The sequence below is a fragment of the Monodelphis domestica genome, chromosome 3 (genome assembly GCF_027887165.1).
Source record: "Monodelphis domestica isolate mMonDom1 chromosome 3, mMonDom1.pri, whole genome shotgun sequence".
NCBI classification, from domain to species: Eukaryota; Metazoa; Chordata; class Mammalia; order Didelphimorphia; family Didelphidae; genus Monodelphis; species Monodelphis domestica.
The window spans coordinates 332,147,009-332,168,206 of NC_077229.1; the positions used below are offsets into that span (position 1 = coordinate 332,147,009).

The 21,198-nt window shown below is 33.7% G+C and overlaps 1 protein-coding gene across 6 annotated transcripts in view; it reads left to right on the top strand.

The window, feature by feature from the left end:
• ZC2HC1A (zinc finger C2HC-type containing 1A) overlaps positions 1–20,361 on the top strand; it is a 131,801-nt gene extending 111,440 nt beyond the window's left edge. For 5 of the 6 annotated variants that reach the window (XM_056824130.1, XM_056824131.1, XM_056824133.1 and 2 more), the window contains 3 exons: positions 7,071–7,187; positions 10,752–10,862; positions 17,197–20,361. In XM_056824130.1, the coding sequence (XP_056680108.1) occupies positions 7,071–7,187; positions 10,752–10,862; positions 17,197–17,359 (391 nt within the window). In that variant the 3' untranslated portion in view covers positions 17,360–20,361. The remainder of the gene's footprint in view (positions 1–7,070; positions 7,188–10,751; positions 10,863–17,196) is intronic. The other variant, XM_007486925.2, reaches the window with a different exon arrangement.
• The last annotated feature ends 837 nt before the right edge of the window (positions 20,362–21,198 follow it).

The window sequence follows — 21,198 nt, forward strand, 5'->3', positions numbered from 1 at the left end:
GGAATGGAAGTCAAGCTCATTGGCCTATAGTTTTGCATGTTCTGTCTTTTTTCCTTCTCCAAATCAGATGAATATTTTAATTTCATCAGTCTTATGATATCTCTCCTATTTTCCATGATCTTTAAATTATCATTGACAGAGCCCAAACAGTCACATTTGCCATTTATTTCAGGGCCCAAAGATCTGGACCAGTTGACTAAAATTTATCAAGGGCAGCTATATGCTCTTTTACTTCTTACTTTGGAATCTGCTCCCTATTAGAGATTTTTCTTTTATCATTTCCATTGTAAAGATCATTCTCCTTTGCAGAGAAAATTAATAATAAGACTTATAGTAGTAGTACTACTGTCATTTATATAAAACTTTTCTAGTTTAAAGATTCATCATATATACTGTCTCATTTGATCCTTACAACAATCCTGTTAGGCAGATGCTGTTAATATCTCCATTTTACTAATGAGGAAACTGTGCCATAGAGATCAACTCTTGGCTTCTCATCATTTATTAACCCTTTGAAATTTGCTCTCTCAGAATCTAGATACATGTCAAACAATGCACAGATTTCCTCTTCTTTATCACAAACTCTAAATTTCTTCATTTAAATTTCCAGTTATTTTCTCCTGGCAACCATTTTTTTCTTTGTTAGTGAGGATTAGGTAAAAAAAAATAGAAATTCCCATTGTTAGTCTACTTTTTGAATTATAAAAGTGTCATTAAGGTAGTGGAGTATTTATTAGTTGTTTTCCTTTGGGAGAAAGGTCCAGTACATGTCTGGATAATTGAAGTCCTCTATTCCTGTTATATCATGCCTCTGTTCCAAAGTTATTTTTTCCCATACTTTTTATCTATTTGCTTTTTTCTGGCTAGGTGGTCTATAGTATAATGTAGAGCCAAAGTTATTTCTCTTTTTCTTGACATTTGTTATAAAAGAAATGATGAAGGGAATAGTTTCAGAAAACCTGGAAATAATTGTATGAATTGATACAAAACAAAGTGAGTAGAATTGGGAGAACAATTTATATAGTAACAAGTTATATATCAGTATTATCCAGATAATCAATTTCCAAAACTCAGTAATGTAAAAAATAGACTCGAATACAGGACTACAATCCCCATGAGCCTTTGCTCCACTTCCCCAGAATGCCTTGTAATCTCACGGAATTCTGAGGTGGGCGAGATTGAGAAGGGATTTAAGCTGATTGCAAAGGCTTTTGTGGTCTCTCGGCTCTTTTTGGACTTCCGTTTTGGAGCAGGCTCGTCTCTTGCGTGATGTGAGGTTATTTTGTCTAGGCCTCTGGCCTAGGCACATGTTTCTTACTTGTATATTCTTTAATCTTTAGCCTTTAATAAACCTCTAAAAAATATAATACTCCTTGCAGAGAGAAACTAATTTCTACCTGCCTCAGTCTCCCCATCTCCCCTAAAATTTTAACTGTTACAGTAACTGATCAATATAATGACCAACCACTCAAATACTTTCTATCAATTTACCCTATTCAGCTTCTTGGATTTCTTCACATTTCCTGAATTAATTTTTATCTTCTGTATTCCTTGCTTTCAGTGGACAAAAGTAAAAAAGAAACACACCTGTGCCCCTATGGTCTTCAGTTTATTGCTCAAGATTTCATAATCACTGACAATACTTTCTAGGTTCCTTCTGGAAGTATAATTTTTGCTCCTATGAATCACCATAAGTTGGTAATTGCTATCCATTTTTTATGTCTTCAGGGAGTTCTCTATTATATCTTAGATACATGGCCTATCATGGCAAAAGAGCTCCCTTATTGTTACCAGATCAAACAAAATAGCTGCTTCAGTACCTCAAAGGAAGGAATTACCAAACTACTATTCTCTATTGCCTTTTTTTTTTTAAACTTAAGCCACATAGAAGATTTCTTACCAATAGGTGGCTCCACCATAATATTCTTGCTAGGACCAGAACCTTCTTCCTTTTTTAGAAAATCCAGTAGGCATCTATGAGACTGGGCTTCTTTTCCTCCTCCCGGCCACTTAAAGGTCTTAAGACCCGAACTTTTGTGGCTAGGAGAGGAGGTTCCCAGAAGGAGGACATTGTAGGGAAGGTGAGCTATTTTTTGTGCTGAGTGAGCTTTGCTCTAGAAATGAATGACTTCCAGAGATCTAACGCCCAAGGCCAGGAGCAAGGCCGTGAGTGTGTCCCCTGCTGCCCAGAGGAATGCCAGGCTTCCTTAAATTCCATCTCTGGGGAGTGTAAGGTCAGACTCTTGGGATGAGGAAAAATGGAGTGGGGAAAGAGGCACTACAAAGACAGATGGTCAAATGTCCTGATTTTCAGAAAAAGAACAGATTCTGCCTACTGCGAGTCCCCGAGTTGGGCATCGATTCCAGGGAGAATTTGAGAATGGATCCTTAAAGACATGGTTTTTTAACAAATTTTCATTGGTAAAGAAGGGAAGAAATGATTGTAAAGAACCACCAGGACTTCAAGAAAACTGCTGACCTCAAAGCACCCATGTGACCTTCCCAAGAACAGTCAATGTTGTGTGAAAGTTTAAATTCAGATACTAGTGTGGAAGTTTCAGAAACTGTGATGAAAATGGAGAGACATTGATGTCCTCAGAAAAATCAAGAACACGGAAAAGAACCCAGTAAACAGAACCAGGAAGTGGCTCTAGCAGTTGGAGAGCCTAAAAAATGACAATAGAGGAGGGACAAGAAATATCTAATCTCTAATATCACTGCAAGGTATTCCTAATAAAGAACATGTTGCTGGAGAATTCATTGGGCAGTAGATTGTGAAAGGCAAGTTAATGAAAGAAAAATATTGTATTTGACTGAAATAGTTGAGTAAAACTAAAGCATAAGAGAGAAATTTTGTATTTGTCATAGCCTTAGGTACAGATCAGGAAGGCAAAAGTAAAACAATACAAGTGGATTCTGCCTTCTTGGAAACAGAAAAGAAGCACTTCACAATTCTAGGTGCCAACTAATGGGTACAAGAGTTTTGCCCCTAATATGTTTGGTGGTGCTTTTCAAGTTATTCTGACTGCTAGTGGTCTGCCGAGAAAGAAGAGTTTAAAAATGGATTAAAAATGGAAAAAGGACAGACAAAAGAATATGTTATGCTGGAAAAAAAATTCCAGCAGATGTAAAATGCTTAATAGTGCTTATTAATAGCACGGATAACCCCAAAATAAATTGGAGTAACAGAATGTATGAAGAATGTCTTTTTTTAAGTTGTTTTCACTCCCCAAAAGGACATTCATCTCATATCCAGCTCAGGATGGACTGGTATAAACCTCAAAGAGAAACCAAATTTTTGTCCTTAGCAAATATTTATTTACCATTTTATTCCATATCTGGAGAATTTATGAAAGTTCAACAGATAATTGATGGACCGTCCTGGAAAAGCTGAAATTACTTTCAGGTTTAAACTTACACTTAGCTAAACAAAAGGACACAATTCACCAGATACAATCTGCTCAAGGCTGTGTGCAGAAAGACTGTCTTATTTCTGGTGTGTAAAATGTGTCTTTTTTATTCCTTCAAATATTTGTTTTATTAAAGTTACCAAGTATTTCCCTTCCTTCCCCTCTCTGGAAAAAAAAAATGAAAGAAAAAATCCAACTCTACCCTCTTAAGGTAGAGCCCAAGATCTGCTTTTAAACATTAATTGTCCTTTTTCCTTTTTATCTTCCATTCTTTATCATTTTGTCAAGGGTTGTCACCTTCATTATACTCAGGACTCTTAATTATCCATTGAAGCCAACTTCTGTTTCCTTTGGAAACCTTTCATTCTTATTAAAATCCTGGTGTGTTGGAGAGGCATACTTTAAGTTTCTTTACTTTTTTCAGGAGAGAAATTTGTGTTGTAACAAAGATAACAGTCAATAGGCTATGACAGAAATAGAAATATACACTAAGCAGATACCTAGATTTATTGATTAAAGAGCTGTAAGAAAAAGTTTCTGGGTTATTCAGAGTATGCATATTCCAACCAACTTTCCATGAAAACAAAAGAAAGGTGTCATGGAATTTCCCAGCATGCTTATATGTACCCTGAAGAGCAAGTTGCTTAGCTTATGACCCTATTTTGCTAAGTACCATGTAGATCGTTTTTTTTTGCTTATAATGATAGAAAATTATGAATACCATTGATGTAGATGTGCCCTTAATTGATATCAGGTTAAAATTATAGAGTTTTTAATAGTATCTTTAAAGTTTATAATTAAAATTTATATGATCAGGGATTATTTAACTTGAAATCTAAAATAATTTTCAAATATAAATTTATTAATATTCACAGATAAGCCTGTGATACCAATGATCAACTTTCATATTTTTGCTACCCAGAATGGGCATGTTAATATTTTTATATAATCAAAAGTATTACCCAAGATTCCATGGATCTTATAGTCACAGTGTTTATAGTTCCCTTAGCTGCTTACTTCCAAACTGCTTTCCACAATGGTGTACTGATTCGCATTCACAACAGTGGAACAATAGTGCTTCAGTGTGCTTTTTTCTCTATTCCCTCTAACATTGACTTTCCATCCTTTGCCATGATTTTTGCCTATTTACTTATTGTGAGCTGAAGCTTCAGGGTTGTTTTGATTTACGTTTTTCTTATTAGTGATTTAGAGTATTCTTTCATTTCATTGTTAATTGTTTACATTAAAAATAATTCTTTGTTCATAGCCTTTATCATTCTAACTGGAATAACTTTTACATATATATACATATACATATATATGCATATATAAATTTCTGTTACTAATCTATATATCTTAAGTACCAAGCCGTCATCCAAGAAATTTGATGCAAAGATTTTTTTCCCATTTGATTGATACTTCTTATCCTAGATAAACATCAGGAATTTTAAAGATTAAAAAAGAACACTTTTTTTGACAGTCTTTTAATGATTTATTTCCAAACTATTTTTGTTACATATGCCATTTACTGTTAGCTTTTATTAATTTACTTATTAAATTCACAAGATTTTTGTTTTTGTCAGTGGGTGTTCACCCCTCAATCAATGAACATTGCAGCTTCTTCATGCTTTAGACTGTTGCTGTGGATAAAAAAAAATAATTGCCTCATAATCAACTTTTTGGTAAGGAGCCTTTCTAGTCTAGTCCTCAGGCAAAAATTAAACAGCTTAATTCTAGGCTTGTATGCAGAATCTTTTTGCATGTGAAATAGGTGAGTATGATGGATAGATGGGGTTGTAATCTTGATGGTTTCACTGTTTAGTATGTTTTTCAGCAACTAGACTTCAGGCCTGTGAAGCAACTTACAAGGTTAAATGATATATGAATTTTGTTGTTAAACAGTAATGTATGTTTATTTATAATAAGGTAAAGAGAAATGTAGAGGGCCAGGGGAAAGCTGTCTCTAAACTTAATAATCTTGTTTCTCCACCCCAAACCCTACTACATGTCCTCATGGACTATCTTCATAGATCTGTAGGCTACACTATTCCTAATCTGCATCACTCTACAATAGGGGTCCTCAAACTTTTTACATAGGGGTCCAGTTCACTATCCCTCAGACCATTGGAGGGCTGGACTATGAAAAACAAAACAAAACTATGAACAAATCTATCTGGGATAGCAGGCGCTGCAGTGCTGGGCCTGTCACACCTGGTACAGGCCCATCACTGCCACCACTATACCAGGCAACAGTCTACATAGTGTGGAATCCCCTCCCCCAGATCGCCATAGTGTGGAATCCCCTCCCCCAGATCGCCGCTCATCATGCCCATGTCTTCCATTGTGCAGCCACATAATCCTTTGCATGGTGCCTCTTTCTCATTCAGTTACCCTCAGAACAAGGTGCCACACAAAGGATTATGACACCGGAAGTAGTACTGTAAGTGAGTGATGCCGTGCTTTGTAGCCACCACCACATACAGTGCTCCTCTCACTGACCGGATAAATGACCTCAGGGGGCCACATTTGGCCCTTGGACCATAGTTTGGGGACCCTTGCTCTACAAATTAAACTAATCTGATCTACTAGTCCACAATTATTTATAGACCAGTAAACAGTTTATCAGGATGAGATAGCTAGAACAGTGATGAGTTCACCCTTACAGGTCAGAGGCCAAGGGCCAAGATGACTGGCCTGTTGTCAAATGGCAGTTTACTGGGTCTTGGCAGCTCCAACACACACAGAGACAGGATCACACAGAAATATAGAAACTCACAGGATCTCAGGAGATGGTAACTGGATACAGGGATAGAAATGATCTCACGAATATCTCAATGACAGGAAATAATGTTTTTTCTTATCACCTAATTTTTCTCCTCTCAAAATCACCTTTCTAATAGTAGTTTCCATAAGAGACATCCCATAAGTCCATCATACTTTAGATAAATTGTATGGAATCAGGCCATTTACCTTCTTACTAGTTAATCTAGTAGTAAAGAAGTAAAATTGTAGAGTCAAAGTGATGAGGTTTTTACCTCATTTTTACCTCAAATGCATACATTTATCAGAAAATGCAAATAAGGCATTTAATTTAAGAAGGTAATAAATATGAATGATTTTTAAAAGTGCTAAAATGATACAGAAGGGAAATTTTAGATCAGAATTTTGACTGTAACAAGTCCAGGGTTCTTACCTAGTTTCACTAATTTGTTTTAAATCCTAAGGCAGTTGTTTTAGGTGCTAGTTTTCCTGCCTCCTCTCCCTGAGTTGTTTGCCTTATTCTACTACATTAATCATTTAGGATAATTGTTCCTAGTTAGGATAATCTTGTTCCTAGTGATTATGAAGTAGTTTTTGACATTTATTGTGGCCTTGTGCCAAAATTCTGCATTGTCATATGGAAAATCTAAATAGAATTTCTGGGTCTAATAGTGCTTGTTGAGTAAATTCAAATTCTGTGAATGTCTGTAGTCTGTACATAACTGCACAAAGTTGTTTTTCCCTGGAGTCTCTTAATGTACTTAGCAAATTGGGAGGAAAAGGAAAGAAAGCACTCAAATGAGGAAGATTAAAGTCTAATTTTGTATAAAATTTGTGAATTACTTAAAATAGCAAACACTAGCAATCTCCTTATGGGTACCCCTTTATATATTTTAATAGTAAGATGGACAAGTTAGGCCCACCACTTCGAACTGGAAGAGATGTGCAAAGGTTGTATGAAAATGATACAAAATCAGACAGTGCCATCAAAAGAAATGAGTTATTGCCCATTAACAAGTAAGTATTTGCGACTCAGTTTGGTTAATCTTTCAGTTGTATCCTTAAAGGACTAAAATGTTAGGCTACCCTATATCTTTTAAAATATAGAAAGCATATTTATTTTAAGAACTATATATTTGCTGATGGTTTAAAATATTAATAGAAACATATCCTTTTAAAAAGTTTCTATTAAGTTTTTACATTATCCTAAATAAAACTCTTTTGGCTTAACACCTCTTAATCTGATTATTTAAAACCAGTATTGTATTAAAATATTTTCTTTTGGTTATGATTTTAAAAGCATTTGCAAAAATCTGTAAGAAACAAACTTTTCATTGTTCTAAATCTTTGATTAAAGCCAGTGTACAAGTAGAACAGAGGAGGTATATCTATGCTAGCTATATTCCTAGCTATATATATATATATATACATGTATGTATATATATAGCTATATATATGTATTATATATAGCTATATGCTAGCTATATTATATATTCATTATTATATAATGAAGTTAGGAAAAACTTTTCTCTGGAAGACTTGGAGACTGGAATTTTGTAGTGACACCCAAATTGGAATAAATAAGACTTCAGGATCATAATTTGCTATTTAAAGATCCCGAATATATCCTAAGCCAAGCATACTTAACTTACATAATAATAGTAATAATGAGTCACATTTGTATTGTGATTTAAGGTTTACAAAATATTCCTCTAAAAAACATTTTTAGACAATATAGGTGAAGAAATTTTCAGACCTTAAAAGAACTGTGTAAATGTAGGAATGATAATGATGATGTCATAGAAAGACCTTTGGGTTTGGAGTTAGTGGCTTTTGTCTAGATCCCAGTCTGGTTATTTTTTGCATAATTCTCTGGACTTTAGTTTCCTCATCTGTAAGATCTGAGGTGGGGATAGTAAGATTCCATCCAGCCTTGCCATCTTTTAAAAAAAAAAGACACAAAAAGATGGCTAAGAAGGAAGGCTATGTACATTATGCCACTTCCCATAATCTATTTATTAATTCTTCTAATTATTAACATAGCAGATAGCATCTGATGCTATTAAGGTAGTAGAATTTCCGACCCCAAAATGATTGTCTTCAATTATTTTTTAAGTCTTTCTAAAGTATGTTTTTGATGCAGAAATAGTGACTGACATTGAGTAAGAAAAATTTATTTGTAAATAGCATCTTGGGGTCAAGATACTCTAGTACTGATCAAGAAAAAAACTCTTATCTACTTGGAATTCATATAAATTTTTCCCATATTCTGAAAAGGTTCAACTTTTTTATGCATTTTAAGATTGGACCTCTGGAACATTTAAACATTCTTAATGATTGAACTACAGTAATTTGTCACTACTTTTTGTCCTGTAAAGGTGATATGAGCCAAGTTTAAAGGGACTACGTTTTTAAAAATTCCAGAGAGAACTTCTGGAAAGGCTCTGCTCTTCATTGTCATTGAATATGATCTTTTTGTCCTCTATTATAGGTGTCTGATATAATTTAGAAGAATAATTCCTAAAAAGGACATACAGTAATAATGTAGTAGATTTCAAGAGGTGCTGAATAGAAATGAGGTAGAAGAACTTTAATCTCATGGATAAATCTTGCCCTTGGTATCTAATATGGATGCTATGGATGTCTTTAAGGGTGACCATAGCAGTGACAGCTTGAACAAGGCATTACTTTAACCTCCAGATCCTGTGGTGTGCATCTTCAGTTTTCCTGTTGAGCTTTAGAAACAACAATTTAAAAGGGAGGTTTCCCAAAGCAGTCTCTCTAACATAAATCATTGATATGGCAATTTAAAGCTTTTAGGGATAGGCTCTTCCTTTTCCTCTTCTCCTATGTAACTTGTTGTGAGAGAACCATTAATTTAACTGAATGTTTTGACATTAATGATTATCTTATCCATCCTGACCATTTAAACATATATTTGTTCTTATGTTAAACTTATATATCAATCCCCTGCAATTGGATAACTTGGAATGGGTGACTTTAAACAAAACTCTGGATAATGTGGTATTCACCAAATTCTCTTAAAAACTCTACTTAGAAGCATGAAATTCAACAAACTAAATCCTAGTTTTTAACATCTTAATTTCCATTTCCTTTACTCACAGTGCAACTACTAGCAATAATAAAATGAGTTATGTTGTTATTATTTGTGTGTTGGGGCAGCTAGACCTGTGTTTTCATAGGGAATTCCAGGTGTGGAAACTTGCTCCACACATGCAGATCAGTAACTTGTCTGCTCTTAATTGTAGAGAGTTGCCTGGAACCTTGAGAAAGTTAAATTGTGTGCTCAGTCACATACTTTAGTATGTCAGGTAGTAAAAATGATATAGTGGAATGAACAGAGATTCACATCCTGTGCCTGAAACTACCTGTGTGACTTTGGACATGTTACTTAATTTCCTTGGGCTCCAGTTTTTCTTCTCTGAATTATGGGTGCCCAACTTTATGACTCTAGAGGTCCTTTGCAGCTCTAGATCTACAATCATATGTGCCTCAGAGGCATGATTTGGACTCAAGTTTTCTTGACTTTAAGGGCAGCCCCCTAGCCACTACACTGTACTGCCTCTCATGTTATATAAGTAAATTACACAGCAAAATTATTTTACAAATGTAAATCATGTCAACAAGAATTTATGAACAAACATTTTTTAAGCAGTTGCTACACTTCAGGCATTGTACTAAGTGCTGGGAAAAGAAATAAAAGCAAAGATAGTCCCTGCCCTCAAGGAGCTTATATTCTAATAGGAGTCTGAAAACCATTGGTTGGGGTAGGGGTCGGGGGAGAGAAAGATACTAGAGCAAGGGTATGGTGAAGAAAGAAGTCTAGAAAGTATATCATCCTTGAAGAAGAAAGAAGGGAATAATGGCTGATCTAGATCCCTCCTTAAAATAGAGATTTGGGGGAGAAACTAACAAATCTAGAAGGGGCCACAGGGGCAGAGGAATCTTCCATGGTGAGAAAGATGTTGGGGATTGGTAGCACAATGTTAAAATTTTATTTATCGGAGGTAGGTCATAATTCTTATTTTCACATTTATATCTATAGAGCATTTTACAGTTATTTGATCCTTATCCTAATTTGATCCTTAAAAACCTTGGAGGGAGAGGTAATGCTAAGAATATCTTCATACTACAGCTGAGGAAACTAAGACCTAGAAGTAGTTCAGTGAACTGCTGAAAGTTATACAACCTATTACATTAGTGGAGCTGGAATTCAAACTCAGGGCTTGGCACTCTCAAAGGAATGTTCTTACTGTAATTCTACCTTACTTCAGGATGATCTAAAGCTTATTTAAAATCTCTAAGAAAATGATCGAATCCTATTTTAATTTCACATTAAATATTTTTCACATTTAAAAAATAATTTGTATCTTTAACATGATTGTAAAGTGTGCATTAATTTTGTCAGTATCCTCTAACATCATAGTTCAATGTGGTTCTCAGCTTTTATTTCACTCAAATACTTGAAAGTAGTTATTTTTTCACAATTAAATTTTTGCAGTTGTACACAATGTGCTAATCATTTATGTCTTTTTCCATCTACCCTATTCTTTCTATTAGAGGTAGCACGAAAGCGCGAGCTTCGACACCACCTAGTTTGGCAAGAAATTCTATACCAAGTGTGTTACCAAACAAGAGAAAAACTTATAATGCTGATAGTTATACAAACAGGTAAGTTTAACAACACAATCCTATTAAATAGAAATTAAAAAAATATTTTTCAAAGTGTTATGTGAAAGGACATGTAATTTTTATTTTTTAAGTTTTTACTTTCTATCTTGGAATCAATGCTAAATATGAGTTCCAAGGCAGAATAACATTAAGGACTAGGTGCTTGGAATTAAGTGACTTACCCAGGGTCACCTCCATCAATTTACAGGGACATCCTCCATCAATTTACAGTTCTTTGTTACTACAAAAAATTCTGCTATAAGTATTTTTGGACACATTTCCTTTTTCCCTGATCACCTTAGGAAACACACCTAATATAGTGGTATTTCTAGGTCAGAGGGCATATATAATTTTATAACTTTGGGGGGATAATTCCAGATTTTCTCCAAAATGTTTGAAAAAGTTCACAATTCAGTCCTAGAGACGGGAGGTCCTAGGTTCAAATCTGGCCTCAGCCACTTCCCAGCTGTGTGACCCTGGGCAAGTCACTTGACCCCCATTGCCTAGCCCCTTACCACTCTTCTGCCTTGGAGCCAATACACAGTATTGACTCCAAGACGGAAGGTAAGGGTTTAAAAAAAGAAAAAGAAAAAGTTCACAATTACACTGATGATGTATAAGCATCTCCATTTTTCCACATCCCCTCCAACATTTGTCATTTTGCTCTTTTATCATCATAGCCAGTCTTATAGGTGTACAGTGTTATCTGAGAGTTGTTTTGATGTGCATATCTCTAAATTAGTAATGATTTAGAGCATTTTTACATATTATCATATATGGCTTTGATTTCTTCATCCAAAAATCATCCATATTTCTTGATCAGATCTCAACTGGGGAATGTTCCATATTCTTATAAATTTGATAGAATTCTCTATATTTCAGATATGAGAACTCTAAGAAATTGTCTTTAAAATTGTTTTCCCCAGTTCTCTGTTTTCCTTATTTTGGCTACATTAGTTTTATTTATACAAAGCTGTTTAAATTTAACATAATTAAAAGTATTCATATTGTGCCTTCAATGTTATTTCTTGTTTTTTCATTGTTTTATCTTACTTCTAAATCTGATAGTTAATATGGCTTTATGCCTAGGTCATGCATCCATTTTGATCTTCTCTTAGTACACAGAGTATTTTTCTATACCTGGTTTCTGCCAAACTCTTTTCCAGTTTTCCCAGTAATTTTTATCAAATAATGAATTCTTATCCCTAAAATTTGGATTTTTACTTTTGTCTAATGAAACAATTACTATAGTCTTTTATAACTGTTTGTTTTATGAATGTTCTGTTCCACTGATCTAGCTTTTTATTTCTTATCCAGTACCAGATAGTTTTGGTAATTGATACTTAATAATACCATTTAAAATTTGGTACTGCCACCCATCCTTCCTTTACATTTTTATCTTAATCATTTTTGTTTTTATTTTTTATAGTTCAATAAAATAATTTTTTTTTTATAATTTGGGATGGCATTGAATAAGTAGATTAGGTAGGATTGACCTTGTAATTATATTGGCTCTACCCATCCATGAACAATTACTATTTCTCCAAATATTGACATTTGACTATGTAAAAGGTGTTTTTTTAAATTATATTCAGGTAGTTCCTGGGTTTGTTTTGGCAGATATGCCTCCAGATATTTTATTCTGATTATGGTTAATATTTTAAATGGGGTACCTATCTCTTCTTGCAGGTCTTTCTTAGTGATATATAGAAGTGATGATTTATGAGTTTGTTTTATGTCCTGCTAATTAATCAATAAAATTATTGATGATTTCAACCAACTTTTTAATTGAATCTCTAGGATTTTCCATGTATACCATTAAATTGTCTGCAAAAGAGATGCCTATCCCTTGGTGCTCTTTAACCATCTCTGGGCCATCTCTGGGCTAACCTTCCTGCCTTGCCTTGTTGATAATTATTAAGTCATTCACAGTTAATCACCATACACTATTGTTACTGTACACAACATTCTCCTGGTTCTGCTCATTTTGCTTTGCATCACTTCATATAAGTCTTTCCAGGTTTTTTTTGTGATCATCTGTTTATCATTTCTTATGACACAATAGTATTCTGTTATAACCATATATGAAAACTTGTGCAACCATTCCCCAATTGATAGACTTCCCTTCAGTTTCCAGTTCTTTGTGGCCACAAAAAAAGCTGCTGTAAATATTTTTGTACAGTTAAGTTCTTTTCCACTCCCTTTAATCTCTTTGGGATACAGACCTTGTAGAAAGAAGTATTGCTGAATCAAAAGTTATGCAGTTTGATGACACTTTGGCTATAGTTCCAGATTACTCTCCAGAATGGTTGATTAGTTTGCCACTCCACCATCAGTATATCAGTGTCCTGACTTTTCCACATTCTCCTTATCCTTCCCTTATCTTTCTCCTTGCCCTCTTTTCTCTTAATCTCTTTCCCATTCTAAGAGTCCCTTCCTTATCCTATCCCTTCATCCTCCTATTTCACTATAAGTTAAGACCTCTACCTTTCTAGTTGTCATAGGTTATTCCTTCCTTAATCAAGATCTGATGTGAATAGAGTTCTAACTCTACTGGCCTTCTTGTTTCCTCCCTTTTACTGCAATACTTCTTCTACTCACATCTCTTTTTTTATGAAATACTTGTTCCGTTTTACCTCTTCCTACTCTATGTTACTATTTTTTGGCTCCTTTCATTATATTCAATTCTACCTCAAGCCTTCTGACTATATAAATATAAATATACATACATACATACACACACACATATATTCTTTCAAACTAAGCAGAGAGATACTAGCCTTAAGGGTTACAAATAATGTTTTCCCATATAACAAGCAAGGAGTTTTACTTTGTTAAATCTCTTACAATTGGTCTTTCATTTTTATCTCTTTAGCATTCTTAAAGATCATATTTTCTGCTGAGTTCTTGGAGTTTCCAAGCTATTCCAAGAATAAATTTACTTCATTAAATATCTACTTTTTTTTGGTTGTATAATTATGCTGAGCTTTGTATGTTTCTGCATTGTAAAACCAGTTCCTTTGCTCTTTGTAATATTGTGTTCCATGACATTTAAAAATTTTTTTAAGGCTACTAAGTCTTGTGTTATGCTGATTATAGTTCTACAATATTAATTTTTTTTCCCTGGTGGCTTGTGGTATTTTCTCTTTAGCTTGGGAGCTACAAAACTTTGCAGTAATGTTCCTTTGAGTTTTCATCTTGGGTCCTCTTTTAGGTGGTGATTGGTGGATTCTTTCAATTTCTATTTTACACCATAGTTCTAAAACTTCTTATTTTTCCTTTTCCTTAATAAATTTTATTTTATTTTTTTTAAACCCTTACCTTCCATCTTGGAGTCAATACTGTGCATTGGCTCTAAGGCAGAAGAGTGGTAAGGGCTAGGCAATGGGGGTCAAGTGACTTGCCCAGGGTCACACAGCTGGGAAGTGGCTGAGGCCAGATTTGAACCTAGGACCTCCCATCTCTAGGCCTGGCTCTCAATGCACTGAGCTACCCAGCTGCCCCCTTTAATAAATTTTAGATGTATACTGTCTAAACTTTTTTTTGATCAGAACTTTCTGGTAGTTCAGCAATTTTTATATTATCTCTTTTTTATCTATTTTTCAGGTCATTTGTTTTTGTAATAAGATCATTCATATTCTCTTCTTTTTTATTTTTATTTTGTTTTATTTCTATTCTTAGGAAGTCTTTTCCTTCTTGCATAATTCTAATTTTTAATGAGTTTTTTTTCCTTTGGTAAGTTTTTGGACCTATATTTCCAGTTGGTTGACCTTTCATAATTTTCTTGATTTTTCTTTCATTATTCTTATTTTTCCCTTCTAATTTTTCCTCTACCTCTGTCATTTTTTAAAGTCTTTTTTAAAGCTTTTCTAAAAACTCTTTTTTGGACCTGTGACCATTTGACATATTGGTTTTTTTTCTTAACTGAAACATTTTTTTTAATTGAATTTTATTTTTAATTCTACATTATCTTCCCTTACTCTTAAGAAGGCAAGACGTACAAAAATCCTTTACAGATATCAAGTGATGGAAAAAAAATCTTCATTAGTCATATTCTAGGAGAAAGAAACAAAAACAATAAATAGAGAAATTATGCCTTAGTCTGCACTCTGAATCCATCAATTCTCCATCTGGTTTACTAACAGTTTTTATCATGAGTACATAGGAACTGTGGTCATTATCATTGTATTGTAGCTTTCTCAGTTGATTTTTATGGTGATATTCCTTTTTTTTTAAAAAAATAGGATTTATCCACAAATTGACATTTTAGAAGTAGACATTTTAATTGTCTACTCCCTTCTGAATTTGATTTCAGGTCTTTTCTATCCCTGTAGAAACTATGGTTGAATTCTTTCTTTTTTGCTTACTCATTTTTTTAGAAAAAATCACTGGCTAGTTGACTTGCTTATTAGCTTTCTGCTGGAGTCAGGCACTATTCCAAGGATATGGGATATGAACATATGTCTCAGGTTTCAAGCTTTTGGTGCTCTTAGGTCTTTTTTTTTTTAACCCTTATCTGGGATCCCAGGCTTTAGTTTCAGGAGAGAAGAGCAAAGAGCAAGAATACCTGAATGAATGCAGTTGCTGAGAACATAGGTTCCTGCTAGTCAGAGTCTCTCCTAGGACAACAGAGTGCAGACATAAAGGAGACCTAACACTTGCAGCCACCATGGAACTGCAGGGGGTAAAAGCACTTACTTGCAGTGGCAGCTGTCTAAGGGCCCCAAGTGTTTACCTTTCAATCAGGTTAGACTGAAGAGGACAATGTGGAATCAAACTGGTTCACCTGAGGGTCAAGATGAGGATGAGTGTGTAGCTAGTATAGGAAACAATCAAGGAGTGAAGCTAGTGGAAGTTACGGTGTAGACAAAGAGCAACATGTGGGGCTACAAGGAAAATGAAGAGGTGCAGTGATGATAATAATCAGATAAAGCAATTTGAGTTCAGGTACATGGAAGTGTTGCATTGGTGAGCTATGGTAAGATCAAGGATAACAGCATTTTTATGTGTGGCTGAAGTGAGGTAGTGAAGATCATCAGGATTGAGTCACTTGAGGGACTGAAAGGTTAGGGTGTTAAAGAGTCAGTACATGTACTGAAGTTTCCTAGTATGGGGACAGAAATTGAGGAAAAGAGACTGTGAGCCAGGTGTTGAACTAATCGAGGGAGAAGGAGAGTATCCTGAAGGTCAGTAGAAAACTGCTACCAGAATTTTGATTGTGGAGGACATGTGGCTTGAGTGAGCTTTAAATGAGTATTACTGAGGTTACTGGTTGATGGTGGTAGGGAGCAAAAAGTATTCCTATTTCCCCACGTTGACCGGTGAGTTTGGAGGATTGGGTGAAAGGTAGCTACGGTTTCACTGAGAGCCAGTAGATGGAAGGAATGGGAATGAAAGAATTGGAAGCAAGTTTCTTACCTATGGAACAGGCCCTCCTGAGGGATTGGGGGTGTTGAGGGGGAATAGGGTTTGAATAATGACTATTGACTTCAGAATCTCTGGGTTGTGGCAGAGTATGATCAGGGAAGTGTTTATTAATTATTATGGGGAAATTGCATTTTTAGTATCCATCGTGTTATTCAATTTCCTGCTTTTGTTCATGTAGCTACTTATATGATGTTTGAGAGCGGTCATCACAATTGTTTCTGTGCTATTAGATGGAGCAAGATACTTAAAGAATGCTATGATACAGATAGTGACAAGTGAACTTTTTTTTACTATAATAAACAAAAGATTATATGCCAAGTAGGGTATTTTATTACTTGAAAAAAATATTCCTAGTGATTTACAGGCTGAGCTGGATGGCCCCTAATTGGTCTGGAAACTCTGAGTTCTTGATTCTATGACTCTGTTGTTGGACTTATGGTGCATCACCAGTATCACTATTTGCTAAATGTCTGACTTTTTATATAGTTAAACTTTAATGATAGGGCCTTGAACCCCTACATGGTATACTTTCAACACAATCTTTACATGTTTTATGTGATTGGTACCAGTTTCCTTCCAGTTTGGTGTGTTAATGTTTATCACATATTTGGTAATTTGGTAGGTTTAGCTATGAATATTATTATAGGTATTTATTAAATATGGATTCAACTATATTTTCATAGCACAGTGCTATAATATTTTGATGTTGAAAGGAGCTAACAAGTTTGTCTTCTGTGTAATGAGCTGCTATTTTTATATGGACTAAAAGACAGGATATTTTTTTAAAAGCCATAATCCTGAGCAAGAAGTAGATACTATATAACTATTTTGGTTGGGGTTTTTTAATGCTATTTGAATATCACTGACATAATAGATTTTGTATTTCTAATGTTCTTTATCACTTTAGGTCAGATGTAGATTATTCATCTGTCAATGGAGGAAGCTTTAAAGGCAATGAAGGAAATTCATCTGGACAGTTATCAAAATTCTGCCATGAATGTGGAACTAGATATCCAGTGGAATGGGCGAAATTCTGCTGTGAATGTGGCATTCGAAGGATGGTTCTATGAACATGAATCAAAAAGTAAAAGAAAGACCCAAGCCCAGAGTTCTATAGAGATACTGCTTCATGGAAACTTAGAGCACTTCTCCAGTTATTTCATGCTACAAATATGCAAACATAGTAATTTTTTTTAGTGCAATCCTTTTTGGCTGAATAATTTATATATAGATTTTGTACATACTATGTGTAAATAATAAATATCAGGTGCCCACAAATGTGTCATTTAGGAAAATATTCTTTCAGCTTGATATATTTTCAAGTGGACACATGTTAATTTATAGATAGTAACTTTCATTTTGTTTGTTAAAAGCACATTATCCCAAGGTAGCCTAAACTTACCTCTTTGAAATTTTGACTTTCAGAAGATAAGTAAACATGTTATTTTAATTTAATCTTACCTTTTAAAAGGTTATGGGATCATAGATTTAGATCTAGCAGGCATTTCCATGGCCATTTAGTTCAATTCTTATTTACATGAGGAAATCAAGGCCCAGGAATTTTGCAAATTGCCTGAGATTGTGTCAGACATAATACATTATTTTCCTTTAATTTTGTACTCAAAAAAAATTTCTTTGGCTAAAGTCTTATCGGAGCACATTCCCTTTTTTGTTATTGTAATTAATTTAATAATATTTATTAAAATAGATAAACATAGACCTATGTGGCCCATTTCTTAGACATATAACAAAACAACATGATTTAAAACATACATGTGCATTCTTTGGAAAAGTAAGTGAAATTTCCTTTTGAGAGGCTTATTTACAACTAAAAGAATGATCAAAATTGAAAATAAAGAATTTTGCAGCTGTTTTCAAGATAAGGATTTTTATTCCCAAATGGCCCATGAAAGTACTTATTAATGTCATCTTTCTTTTTTGTTCCCAATTGTGACTTCAGCTTATTTTGGTTTTCTGCCTCTTCTTTGTCTTCATACTTGAGAAGAAATTTTAAATAAAAATTTGATTTTTGTGCATTTAGAAACTGTAAATATACATTGTTTCTCCATAAGGAATATGAAATCATAACTTGATTTTAACAAATTTCCAATAGATACCTAGATTTTTTTTTAGTATTTCACACAAAAATATGTAACAGATTTTATAGGAATCCAGTTTGTCTGATAGTACAAATTCAGGATCCTTCCATCAAGCAATTATCAAGAATTTATGTTTGCTAGGAACTATCCTAAAAGCTAGTGGTACTGAGAAAAAGAAAAAGTCTGTCCCTAAATATCTTGCATTCTAATGGGAGAAACAATATATATGTCAGAACATAAGATAAAGGAATGTATGAATTATAGAAAGTTATGAATGGGGGTATACATTGTCATTCAGCCACCATTAAGTAAAATTATCCTTTGTTATATATATATGTGATTCAGATCTAATTTTTCCAGTAGGGTTCAGTTTAGTAATGCTAGTCCACATTTTATAAATCAATAATTAACCATAAAAATTAAGATTTTACTGTGTAGTCATCTATCATGGAAGGCTTTTTTAACATTCTAGTTTAGTTATATGTCAGAAATTCATTAATGATCTAATTGTGCCTTCCCCACTACTTAATTATCTCCAGTTATTGTTTGTAAATCATTGTCACCAATAACATATGGTAGTTATTAGGTTCCTGAAAGCCTCTACTGGAAGTGATATAGCTTATGCTGCTATTTTTAGCATTCTTAACAGTATTTTTAGTCCATTCAAATTTATGAAAACTAAATTTTACTATAAAATGGATAGAGCTAATTACAAACAAAATTTTGGTGTATATGAGATTAGATTTGGGCTATTTGGTGTTAAATTGCCCTACTCTTGGGAATTAAGATGGAAATTTCTAGAAGTCTTAGGGGGGGTGTTTCAAAAATGTAGTTCTGTTTAACCTTTATGACTTTTTTGCTCAGTTTGAAAGGTTTATAAAGGAGCAAAGGGAACAGGAATCATTCAATTCACCAATAAACCTTTCATGAATTTCATTACCTGTTTTTATACACGTATAGGGCTAATTACATGGAAAAGTTGGCATTTATTAAAATATATTGAACTGATCTCAAAAAATGATCACTATCCAGTAATTAGATTAGGATTTAAGATTTACATTTTAGAATTAAATTTTGACCAGTTTCTATTCTGTTCTTCTGTTCTTAATATAGGTTGTTCTAACCCAAATTAAGAAGATTCAAGAGGCAGCTTGGCATAGTGAAAAGAGTGCTGGACTTGAAGTCAGGAAACCTGAGTTCAAAGTCGGCCTCAAACACTTATAGGCTGTGTGACTCTGGGCAAGTCACTTAACCTCAGTCAGCCTCAGTTCCCTCATCTGCAAAATAGGGATTATAATGCTTGCACTTTCTACCTCACAGAGTAGTGAGGAAAGCACTGTGCAAATCATAAAGCTGTGTAAATGTAAGTTATCAAAGTTTGAACTTGGTGGTTTTCTTCCTTTTTTTAGTCACAGAAATTTCTCTGCACACAAAATTTCTCTGCACACAAATGTAGAGCTAAATGGGTTAAATCAGATAGACTGGCATATGTGTTTCTCATAATGAATTCTATAGTAACAAATAAATGTCTAAATGTAATGCATGGGGAAATGATTCGATAAGGAATTTTTTGTTTTGAAATCCAAAGAGCTTATTATGAACTGTGAGGAGATAAAATATATTTATGAATTATGAAACATGTCATGACAATGTATTTATATTCATTTTAGAATTTCTGTAATTATATGCATATATTACTCTCAGTTTGATTTATTGTGCAATACCCTACTTCAGTTTTTCAGAAACTATCTTATAGCTATGCACCATTTATTTTGTTTTTATTTATTTTTGTAATGTGTTTTCCAGTGCTGTAGCATAGATAATGAATTTAAGCTTGAACTACAAATGTACAATTCCTTTCTGAAATTTATTAGTTTAAGTAAGATTAAGATAACTTGTCTATTGTCCACTGTAACTTTTTATAAATAATGTATGATGTGTTTGACCTCCTGTAATAAAGATATGAAACAGCATCTTATTTTTTCAATCACTTTCATAAATATGTATGTCAACACATTGGTATACAGAAAAAAAAATTTGAAGTACGTATTCTAACAGGAAAAATAATTTTTAAAAGCCAGTTGTTTTGAGTGATCATAGATTTTTGAAATTGAAATGATTTTAACATCACAAAGATTGACACAATTTTAAAGAATGTATTGGCACTCTTGATTAATCAGTTAATAGAAACATAGCAACATTCTATTGAAAGTAATGTTTTGGAGTATAAAAAGATAAAGTATGGCTAATAAACTTTGCTTGAATTGGGGAAGTTAGTAATAAAGGCCTGGTGAAAACTAAAAATCAGAATTGTCTTAGCTCATTTCAGACTTTCCCTACCTAAATGTAAATCTAATACAGATGGGATTATGATCTGCCTAGAGAGAAATTACCCACACCAATGATATAAATCCTAAAAGTAAATAGATTCAGTTCTTTATTATTAAATTAAGACATTTGTTAAAAATATGATTGAAATAATCATACACAATTTTTGCTGAATGACCCCGAGTTCTACCCAAATGCCACATATATATATATATATATATATATATATATATATATATATATCCCCCTCATCAATGATATTGACCTAGAGTTCTCCTTTATCCTTGGCATCAAGCCAGTAAGCATTTATTAAGTGCCTACTCTGTTATGTAAAAAGAAAGGCAAAAAAAGCCCTTGCTTTTAAGGAAGTCACAGTTGACTAAGAGAGTATGTGAAGATGACATGCATACATATATGTATAAATGAAGCATGTGATAATTTGGAAATAATCTCTGAGGAAAGTCCCTAATAATAAATGAAAA